Consider the following 12007-nt stretch of genomic DNA (forward strand, 5'->3'; position numbering starts at 1 on the left):
GGTTTCGTACTGCAGAATTATGATGGAATGCTAGGGTCGTAATATTTTAAATTCAATAAGCCTAAAGTTTTTTAATCATATACTTGTATAATTGTGAGTTTTACTTATTTATTTAATTAATTTTGGAATTTCATAATACTAAAGTTCATCATTTTATGATTGCAGAGTTCGATCAATCTGAAATTTATTAAAATCTTAGAACCCTTGAATTTTTAAATCTTAGGATGATAGAATTTATAACATATTTTCTTTAATCTAAAGAATAGGAAAAGGATATTAGTCTACAAAACCAGATATGTTTCACTTATCGTGCAGAAGTATCAAAACCTAAGCCATTTCAAACATATCTTAGCTCTGTTCAGCTAATATTTTTTGATGTTGAATAGAAAAACCTCTTCTCTTTGAATAAAAACGTGTAATTCACAGAAGTGCGTCCATGCATTAGTTTATTTGTGCTAAATATGAAACATGGCTTGCTTTATTTTAGCCTACAAAGTCATACATTATTCTGCTCCGAGTTATCTCTTACTTTCACTGACCTGACACTGAGTATATCTCGGTTTTTTTTTCTTCTGCCTATGTCAATAATTATTTGGTAAGAACTTTGTCATATCTTCTTCGTCTTCTAACATACTTGCTTACTTTAAGGTCTATTCCTCTGCAGGACATCAAATCCTGGCTCGATGGGGCAGGGCCTGAAGGAGCCATCTACTTCAGCCTAGGCTCCGTTGCCCGAGGAGACTCGATGCCCTCGAAGTACAGGGACATGCTGGTCGAGGCCTTTAAGAGATTAAACCATAGGATTCTGTGGAAGTTCGAGAGGGACATCGAGGGCGTTTCGGACAACGTCATGATCAAGAAGTGGCTCCCCCAGCAGGATATCCTAGGTAGTACTAGGTGTTAGTCTGTCTTTTATCGTTACTTGGGTCCCCCGTAGGAGGGTATGACGTCAGTGCACCTCAAATGGTCACCTGTAGGCATTACTATGGGTGTTTGCAGCATCCATTCGTCTCCTAGCTATGCCCACTGTTTAAATTTTTACTTTACTTCCATTCCCTTTTCTTTTCCACAGTCTTGCTGTTCAACCTCTCCAACTTCTTATTGCAACTATTGGGGTTCTCCCTCAGTTCTACCTTCAGACACTTGGTGGAGGTCTTTGTCTCGCTGCCCAAAAAGTCTAACAGCCTTCTTTCACTGGCTTAAGCCTGAATGGGTTACAGTGGCCCAGGGCTTGGCATGACAGCCTAAATTCACCAGTTAGTCAGTCAGTAATTACTGGGGCTTAATAGCATGAGGATCTCACAGTACAGTGGGAATGTTTATTTGACCATCTCCCTTAATAGGTCACTACTTTGGCAAAACCATTGAAAATATAGACCTAGATGTGTGATGTGGTTTACCTTTGCTTTTGATGTTCCCGTTGACAGTTAGGGTAGGTTCGCACAAAGCATGATTTTTTTTTTAATTTTTTTAAAAATTTTAGAATGTCTATGTTAGACCTAATCATGATAGACATATCGAAGATCAACACCTCGATTAGGGATTCCATCTGCCCAGAACAAAAACTTGACATTAAGGAGAGTCCTTCATTATAATCGGTTTTATTGAAGGAAATGTGTTCTATATATAAATCAAACACCTATTTCCCTGGAAAAAATGCCATGCATTTACTAATTCTATTTCTGTTGCATACCGTATATGTATGTTGGTTTCCAGTATATTTTGACTGTGTATCAGAAAACTTGGCTGACAGTAGTCCCTGGTGGAGGAATATTTGGATGGAATGTTTGTGGTGGTGTCGGTGTGTTGCTATAGTGTGAGGCACTTGAATATTGTTGCATATTCAGGTGTGTATGGCCTATGGTAACGCACAACTTCTTTTCTCATTGGCTGACACACAGCCAATGATGGCGCCTGTTGTCCTCAAAAAGGGCGGTTCACCGCCGTGTGTGAACGATGTCATTCACTTGTATGTATCTCGACAATCCCGGCAACGCCGCGTTGCCAAAGGGAATCTAGCTACCGTGGTGTATTGGAAACCGTCGCGGTTACGTGTCAACGATTCCATAAACTAACATTGATCAATCGACCTCGCGTATCAGACTCACCGCGCTGTTAAAAAACGCCCTGTGTGAACGTAGCCTTAAGGTTCAATCGGCGCTTTGCTATTTTATTGAACAAGAAGCTGCGAAATTTTCCCCTAATATAAACAGAATTTTCCTACCGAAAGCACCCAAAACAAACTTACTTCTTGCAAAGATTCTTCCAGTTCAGAATAGATTCAAAGCTGTTATGCACTTCACGCTATTTCTGTGGAACACTACACCTAAAAAAAAAATTATATTAATTAAAAAGACTCCTTCCTCTCTGTCTCTTTTTCAAAAAAGCTCACCCCAACGTGAAGTTATTCATCACCCACGGAGGTTTGCTGAGCCTCCAGGAGTCCTGCTACCACGGCAAACCCGTCCTGGCCCTTCCGATATTCGGGGACCAAGAAAAGAACGGCATCAAGGCCCAGACATCTGGGTTTGGTCTATGGCTCGTCTGGGAGGAGCTGACGGTGGAGAAGATTACGGAGTCGGTCCAGGAAATCATCGAGAACCCGAGGTAACTCTCTCTCTCTCTCTCTCTCTCTCTCTCTCTCTCTCTCTTTATGCGATTCAGAACCAGTTTTCTACGACTTAGCAAATGATGTTCTGATTATGTATTGAATGAGGCAAACTCTGGGAGAGTTTATGTATTTTTCATGAGCATCCTTTCTTCACACACACACACACACACACACACACACACACACACACACACATATATATATTATATATATATATACATACAAAAATTGTGTTAGAAATTAAATACTCTGTGCATTTCTAGACTGAAGTTTATTGAAACTATTATTATCTTCCTACCGAAAACTTAACTAGAATCTTTAGGAGTAGAAGTAGAAAATATTATAGAAAGTTCAGCAAAACCTTTATATGTTGTTCTGAAAACGAAAAGACTGTCAAAGTTTTTGCAATTAAGTCTTTTCCCTGTGTACCATTAATTTGTATATTCAGCCTATTGTTTAGATGAGATGGGTCTATTGTTTTAAATAGACCTATGCTTCAGTCTCCCGTACAGTATAAGGTGTTAATTTTCAGTTCATTTACTTCAGGTATTCGGAAACTATATCTTCAGTATCCCGTTGCCTGAAGGATCAGCTGAATCCCCCCCTGGAGAGGGCCATCTTTTGGACCGAGTACGTCGTCAGGCACAAGGGAGCACCTAGACTGAGGTCCCCCGGAGCCAGTCTCTCTTGGGTGGAGTATCTCCTGCTGGATGTCTTGGCGCTCTTCTTCTTGATCGTGGTCACAGTTCTCCTGGTCGTCCGCTGGACTGTCAAGAAGATCCTACGGGCGGTATTTACTAAAAGCAAAGCGAAGAATGCTAAAAAGAAGAATCAGTAATGTAGAGACAAACGTTTGTGTTATGTTATGATATAAAAATGGGTTATGTATACGATGAAAACATTGTTCACTCGAAAGTGCGTTGGTCAGCCGAATAGTATATCCAAATTAAAGTACTATATCTAGTATACAGTGCCATAATAGCTACAGATAAGTTTTAAAGATTCGTATCTCTGTCTCATTTTACTTCAATCTCTTTTACACCTGCTTAACTGCAAACTGGTGTCATCAACATTATCAGTGACAGCTAAAGTGTTAAGTTTATCTAATAAAGTTACCCCGGTGGCTGGCTCAAGATGTCTTCGTACTTGGCCTAGCTTCGATACTGTTTTCCTTAAGGATGATGTCGTATCATGGAGTCATAAGATATACCAGAAACCTTTATGATAAAAACAGAAGAAAAACGTAGCCTTTAAGGAGTGATTTCTCATTACATAAACTACACATATAAATTATTGGGCTACGGTAATAAGATCGTGTTTTGCAATACCATCACCAGTCAGATAATGACATTTCTGATTGATAAACTGTTGATTTAAAAAAATCTGAGGCGTTTATTCTTAAAAAAAACTAATTTCTGTATACTGTTTAACATGCACATTATTTGCCTTTTACATTTTCATTCTAATAAATGAACCATAATATCCTATCCTAAAATTCTTATCTCTTGAACTTTATGCGAAACATCTTTTTCAGACCTTTTTATGCTCTTCCATAGAACTCTCCTAACCCCCCAACAAGAACAACAACAATAACAAAGTCGTTTGTAGGCTTACTCCCCGAGTAAGCGAAAATACACCAGTTGTATTGTATCATCATAAGTAAATTCAGGATCAAAATTAGATACTACAAGCGCTATTAAAACCACGATTTATCCAAAATCATCCGAATCAATACAATTAACCAAATGAAGAGTTGCTTGCTAAACAAGTTCTTTATTAAACATTAAATTTCCTGGGTTCTGTCTAGTGCAAAATTATCAAAATAATATAAGGAGGAAGAGAAATTGCTTTACGGAAGGGTGAACTTTCCTAGACCTATTCAGAGTACATCCTTAATTAACAGTGCCCGTGGTCGTAGAACGACCTGAAAATAAACATTTAATAAAAGGATAAAAAAAATAACTAAATGATTTCATTGTAAATAAAAGAGAATGTAGTTTTCCATTCATGAAGAATCTGATATCTTTAAAAAAAAGATAAAACTTAGGAAGGAATTTATTCTAGTTTACCCGTGTCCGTGACCATAGGGCGTATAAAGACTGGGATAAGAAGCGGATTAAGTACACCGAAACCAACATGGCAGCGCCGTGTTCCTTTGAGAAATGATTACATTTAACTCTAATATCCACTTCTTTTCATTCAAACACACACACATTATATATATATATATATATATATATATATATATATATATATATATATATATAATATTTGTATATATTTCCTTGTTATGTTTACAAGCGTCGCAACAGACCATGTTATTGATATAATCAAACATGAGTCTAATTTTGGACCGATTTGATCAAACATGAGTAATTTTGGATTGATTTAATGAAACATGAGTCTAATTCTTATATAGAATTACAAAGTGAGTTTTCACTAAAGGGATCTTTTTCCTAGACAGTGACAAACAAAGATTTTCGGGGGTCGTTATCTAAGACTAATTTTCCTTAGAGTCATTATCTTTACGATATTTATGGCTTTTTGTTTGTTTTCCTGGTAGTCGCCAAGGGTCTCTTACTAAACACGCCGCAAAGGTGGATACGGTCACTATCTAGGAAAGATAGCTCTAAAGATAAAGGACTAAAATGGTAATGAGACTAAAATTTATAGTTTCGCCAAATCTTAATGACCATTGTTGATATTACATTAATAGCTGCCTACATTTAAGCTTTACAGTCTTGTACAGTGACAGAATACTGTAGATACTTACAATGACTTTGACGGCGAACAAGGTATTCCGCCAGACAGTCTTTCTTCAAAGTGCTTGAACCTCGTCTGCGCATCTGGTTGTGCCGAGTAACCATGAATAAGCCTAATATACATTTCTGGATGGCAGGACCTTCCAGTAACCAATCTCTTTTTTTTATTTTTTTTTTTTTTTACGTCCATGGAAGACTCAGAAAGTCATGAAAGGAGAGCTAAAATTTTAAGAATCTACTGGAGTGCGATCAGAAATAAGGGAAGACTAAACTAAAGTAATATTTTAAAAAGCTTTTTAATGCTTGAAACCAAATTAAAAGCGAACTGGCACCTTTTGAAGGGGAATTTATTGCTTGCCACTACGTGAGCGTTGTAGGAAAGTGCTTGGAGAGTTTTAGGCCTATACACCCCCCCCAAAAAAAAATAAATTACAAAGAATTCCTGAGCGTTTTCCTACTGTAACAACCAATATATATATATTTTTTTTTTTTTGAAGCTTTCTCGCGTGTTCCTTGTTCTCTCTCTCTCTCTCCACTTATTTCTCTTTCTTTACGATATCCGGACGGCAACAACATAGGAATGCAAATTCTCTGACTGTAGAATTTGCATCCAAGAGATTAATGACTCAAAACAAGAATGGGCTAAGAAGCATGTCTAAGAATAATAAAAGTTAAAGACGATTAAGATGACGAAAAGCTACCAAATATTGATGGTAGTGATCTAATTTTGAACTACCACACACACACACACACACACCCACACACACACACACACACACACACACACACACATATATATATATATATATATATATATATATATATATATATATATATATATATATATTGCATAGATCCTTATCATGAGTAATGCATATTTCTTCTGCAGTCGTGGCTACATGATTTTGTCGGTGAAATTGTTGCTTTTTTCTATTTTATGTTAACGATATTCTTTAATATAATTCTCGGATCTTGTATATTTTACGAATATATTCCTCAGTTAATTAACTTTTTTTATCAACAGTTTATCAGTTTTCGATATGAAAACAGTTCTTGAATCTATCATCTATTGTGATGTTCATAACAGGAGTGGAAATGAAATATAAAATTTAGGCCAAAGGCCAAGCGCTGGGACCTATGAGGTCATTCTGCTCTGAAAGGGAGACTGAGAGCTAAAAAGGTTTTAAAAGTGTAACAGGAGGATGGCTGCAATACGAAACAATTCTGTTAGGAGAGGGTAAGAAAGACAGATGGAAGAAAAAGAAATATGAACAGAGTTAGAGTAAAAGGTATGAAAAGGGTTGTAGCGGAAGAACCTGAAGTAATGCCTACAGTGCACCGAGTGAGGTGCACTGACGGCACTACACCCATTACAGAGACTTTTATGTACAGTGCAAACCTAAAGCCTTTATTATCCACAAGTTTCGTGTACGTAAAAATATTTCTTTAAAAAGCAGTGTGTTTATTTTGTGACCTGGAATGATCAAGAGCATAAAAGGTATATATTTACTTAGAATATATATATTCAAGGCAAAAAAAAAAAGTTATTCACCCAAATTTTAAACTATATACAGCGAATATAAAAGTCAACGGCTATATTAGACCCTAAAAAAAATAATATTATTAAATAAATAAAATAAAACCCTGACTGGCGATATTAGTATTGTGAAACCGGTATTATATATATATATATATATATATATATATATATATATATATATATATATATATATATATATATATATATTACGTATGGGCGGCCTTATGCCCAAACGTAAGTGGAAAATGAGAGGGAATAAGGGAAGAGCTTATGACTTACCTTAGATAACTTTAAAAGGGATTTGTTTAGCTTTATTCTGGAAGGTCGCCATTGAAAACCCAGCTGATTACTCTAATTTACATTTATTTACAAGAAACATTTACTGGCCTGAGATAAAGTCAAGGCAAATTGGCCACACGTAGTCAGAGTGCCGTATAATGTCTAGATCTCTCCTATCTTTCACAATATGGAAAAGCTGGCCAAAATCAAATACTACTGCAATGCTGGTTTCCAAAAATAATAACATCTCGCGGTAAGCTAGCTCTTGCGTGCGAGGGGACGGAGCACAGACTCAGCAAATCTGGAAATGAGTTCCCAGATTAAACACAACCTGAAATAAAGACTTCTTGCACAATATTTTACTTACACATAGACATTATGTGTGTGTGTGCCTTGAAAACTACACAACTCTGCCTAAGTATGCTTCCATCAATTCATAATCGGTATCATTTGCAAAATCGTAGAAAACTGGTTCTGAATCGCATAAGAAGAGAGAGAGAGATAACATCGGGTTGTCGATGATTTCCCGGGCGACTCCTCAATCTTATACACCGTCAGCTCCTCCCACCGGAGTTTGCTCGTTATCTCAACAATTATCTCTGTAACTATCAACTCTCCGTACTGGTGGCCGGCCATCCCCTGGTCTAGCCGAGCTCGCTGAGAGCACACAAACAATTTGAAAAGAAGCATCAGCCCGAGATAAGAAAAAGAGAAAGGAGAGAGAGAGAATGAAAATTTGCTGGGTCATCGTGGAGACTAACAAAGTCTAAAACAAATATCTACGGCTCTTGACGACCACTCTTTGAAGCTGCTCACCAAGTGTTGGTCAATCTGTGGTTCTTTTCTTCGACATTCAAATCATTGGTTAAAATGGCCTTATGCCGCCAAGGAGTCGTGCTCCCATTGAACATCAATATCCAGTTTTCATTTTGTCCAAAGATACATATAAATATATATATATATATAATATACATATATATATGTATATACACATATATATATATTTAATATATACATATATATATATATATATATACATATATATATGTATTATGTAATATTATAATATATATATATAGTATAGTATATTATATCTATATATATAATATATATATAATATATCTAACTATATATATACAATATTATAAATAATCGATACCTTATGTATATATGTTGAGATGCCGCTAATATATGTATTAATAGTATATATTCAATTATATTTTCCTATGTTTTCAAGTGTTGCAACAGATCATTTTGAACTGAACGAGTCAGCAGGTATCACAATCTGAACTTTAAGAAATGAACTGATACTCTGCGTCATGATGGTCTAAAAATGAAATATAAATTGAAGGAAAACATTTGGATGAATACTTGTTAAGTATAGTACCGCCATAAATAACATTTCATTCAAGAGATCTCTCCATTTTTTAAGTACATCACGAAACCAACAATTCGATGTTATAGGTCTACAGTTAGTGAATTTACATGAAAAAGTAATCAGCCTAAAGAGAAATGCTTCAACAGCTAACGAGATCATTCCTCAAGAAATAATGACTGATATTTAATTTTCCTAAATAAAGCCCATATTTCCAGACAGACATCTTTCTACTTTCAAACTTCATAATACTGTGTATAGTACAATGAAAGACTGCGATAGATATATAAATTTGACAGCGAACATTTTTTCCGGTATACATTCTTTCTTCGAAGTGCTTGAACCTCGTCTTTCTGTCTTGCTGTGTCGAGGAACTATCTATCTAGATTCAGCCAGCCTTGTTTTAGCACGGGCTCTTGCTCCCAGAGAAGCAAATTCAATTCAAATTCAAATTCAAAAAGTTTATTGATATACATCAAATGGAGTGTAGCAGCATCCTGCTATACTCACCTACAAAATTCAAAAGATTCCAGGCAAAAATCATAATAAATACGTAAATAAAAATAAAAACCAGTAATGAAAAGCAAATATTTTACATGAGAAGAATTTCAACCCAATTATAATGCAAATTTTATACAAATCAAATGTTTATATACTAAAGCAAATTTCCAATAGGCAAAAGCCATACAAAACAAATATAACAAAAGTAAATGTTATATAAAAAGAAAAATGTTAAGAAAAGGTACAAAAAATAAAGTTATACAAAATCTTACTAAAGGACAGGCAAATGGCTCACAATTATTTATTCCAAAATAAATTAGGAAATTTCTTGACAATTTTGGAGCATACATCATTTTTCAGAAAATAACATACTTGATTTGTTACATCATCTATTCTGGGGTTACGAAACTGATAATTTATTACATTCCATAACATAATGTTGTAAAGTATGTTTCCGTAACTCACCGCATAATTTACATTTAGAGTTTTCATTATCAATGTATTCCCAAGAATATTTATATCCCAAACGCAACCTCATTATTAAAGTATCTAGTTTAGACAGTGCCCTACCATATACAATATTGTTGTTTTCAGACACAAACAAATAGTGTCTCATACTGACACTACCATTGTTTAAAATTTGTCGAATTTCAGCCGCTTCCCACAAAGACCTCTTGATTTTTAGCCCTTTTTTTATTCTGCTCAGAGTCATTGTGCTTTCTGTATCAATATTATTTTTGTTTGTAGCATCCTTTGCCAAGCTGTCGGCCATCTCATTCAAATGAATACCAACGTGAGATGGTACCCAGTAAAACTTGACAAAATACCCTTGATCTTCTATTGCATATACAAGTTCTTTACACTTACTTACTAATTCCCTGTCAATTGGATATCTAGAGTTAAGCGCAAGAAGACCACTCTGGCAATCAACGAAAACAAACACGTCTTTCATCTTGTTTACTACTAAGGTTAACCCTTCATGAATGGCATGTAACTCAGCAGTAGTAGTAGAAGTTTTATCTTCTATTCTTTTTGACAGCGTCTCGTCAGTACTCACATCATTTTCATAATATTCCCTTATAACCACCCCACATCCAACCTTAATACCATTCACTGAACCATCACAGTACATATGTATACTATTAGCTTTAGGTAATGTGTTGATTTTAGACAGAATTAATTGTTCAATTCGTATGTGTTGCACTCACTCTTTCTACAGTCAAGTTTACAAATGCTTACATTAATTTTGTGACACAACCACGGCTTCATTGGAGCTACTACTACTTGTAATTTTACACAAAATTTTATAATATCATATTTCATCAGTATATTATACAGTTTCTTAAAATACATGTTATATTTAACAGGGCAAACTCTATTGCCTGAATAACTGTCAACAGCCATCTTTAAGGTTTTTTCTCCCCTTCTCATCATACGAAGAGCAGCCATAGACGCTACCTCTTGTATTCGGTCAACAACACTCGGTAGATTCAATTCTAGTCTCATGATTTCAATCCTAGTACTCATGGAACAACCTAAAATAACTCTCATTGCCTTATTCTGGATTATTTCAAGAGGTCTCAACTCTGTGTTCGAATAATTCACCAGCACAGGTGATGCATAGTCTATAACTGAACGCACCGTACTGATGTACATCATCCTTAAAACAGGAATACCAGCACCGTTACCTCTATTTGCCAACACCTGTAAAGGTCTCATTCGAGCTAGGCAAACATTTTTCAAGTAATGAATTTCATCCGAGCTTTTGTTAAATCCAATGTACATACCAAGATACTTATAACTATTTACTTTTTCCAAAGTTTTACCATTTATGGCAACCGTATTACTATTAACCATCCTTGACTGAAATTTGCTCTTTTCTTCATTTATCACCAAGCCCATGTGCATGCACAAATTCTGTAATTCTGCCATAGCCCTTATTAAAATGGTTTCACTAACACACTGTATCAAAATATCATCAGCATAAACAATAATCTCAATACCAGCAGGAAAATTATGCCTTGCAATTTTATCCATCAAAACATTAAAAAGGGTAGGACTAAGAACACCAACTTGAGGAATACCTAACTCCATCAACATTTCCTCGGACTCATATCCTTGGAACCAAACTTTCGCTCTTCTCTCAGTTAAGTAACTCCTAATCCACCTCAGTAAAAATCCCCTGACACCTTTGTTGACAAGTTCTTCTAAAATGACATCAGAGCAAGCTCTATCAAAAGCTCCTTTTAAGTCAACAAATGCTCTACACTTAACATTAGCATTACTTAAGGCTTTAATAACGCAGTCTGAGGTACTTTTCCCCTTTATAAAACCAAACACATTCGGGGATAATTGGTCACAAATCATATACATTAATCTATTTAATACAAGACTCTCCATTAATTTACACAAACAAGATGTAAGTGAAATAGGCCTATATTCTCCGTTGCTCTTCAGTATAGGTACAACAAGAGCTATTTTCCATTTCTTAGGGAGCCTGCCATTTTTATAGAGAAGCTCATAACCCCGAGGAATGAGGAATAGGCCTAATATATATTCTGGATACAAGGTCCATGCAGTTACTAATTACTCTTTTAGCCGTCCTCGAAAGACTTCGAATATTCAAAATAATTCGTCAGTACTTGGAAATAAAAAGTTAAAAAATGGCACCTTTCGGTGGGTATTGGCTGCTTGCCACTACCATAAGCCTTGTAGGAAAGTGCTTGGAGAGTTTTAGGCCTATCCTCCTACCTTTCCCCCAAAAAAGAAATTACCCAGAATTCCCGAGCATTTTACTACTATAACTATCAACTTTCTAAAGCTTTTCCATTCTTTATTTATTTTATTTTTTTGCAATAACAAACTCTAACAGCAAAAGCATGCAACGTGAACAAAAACAAAATATGTAGGAGGTTATGCTGCAGGTCGGGTTCTTAGAA

The 12007-nt window shown here is 35.5% G+C and overlaps 1 protein-coding gene across 1 annotated transcript; it reads left to right on the plus strand.

The window, feature by feature from the left end:
• Nucleotides 1-664: 664 nt before the first annotated feature.
• LOC135219878 (UDP-glycosyltransferase UGT5-like) lies at nt 665-6829 on the plus strand (the record flags this gene model as incomplete). Its single annotated transcript, XM_064257017.1, is given in 3 exon segments — nt 665-887; nt 2388-2607; nt 3158-6829. Coding segments are annotated over 3 exon segments (735 nt in total), but the record flags the coding sequence as incomplete, so codon positions are not given.
• Nucleotides 6830-12007: the final 5178 nt, after the last annotated feature.

Source organism: Macrobrachium nipponense, chromosome 1 (genome assembly GCF_015104395.2).
Source record: "Macrobrachium nipponense isolate FS-2020 chromosome 1, ASM1510439v2, whole genome shotgun sequence".
NCBI lineage: Eukaryota > Metazoa > Arthropoda > Malacostraca > Decapoda > Palaemonidae > Macrobrachium > Macrobrachium nipponense.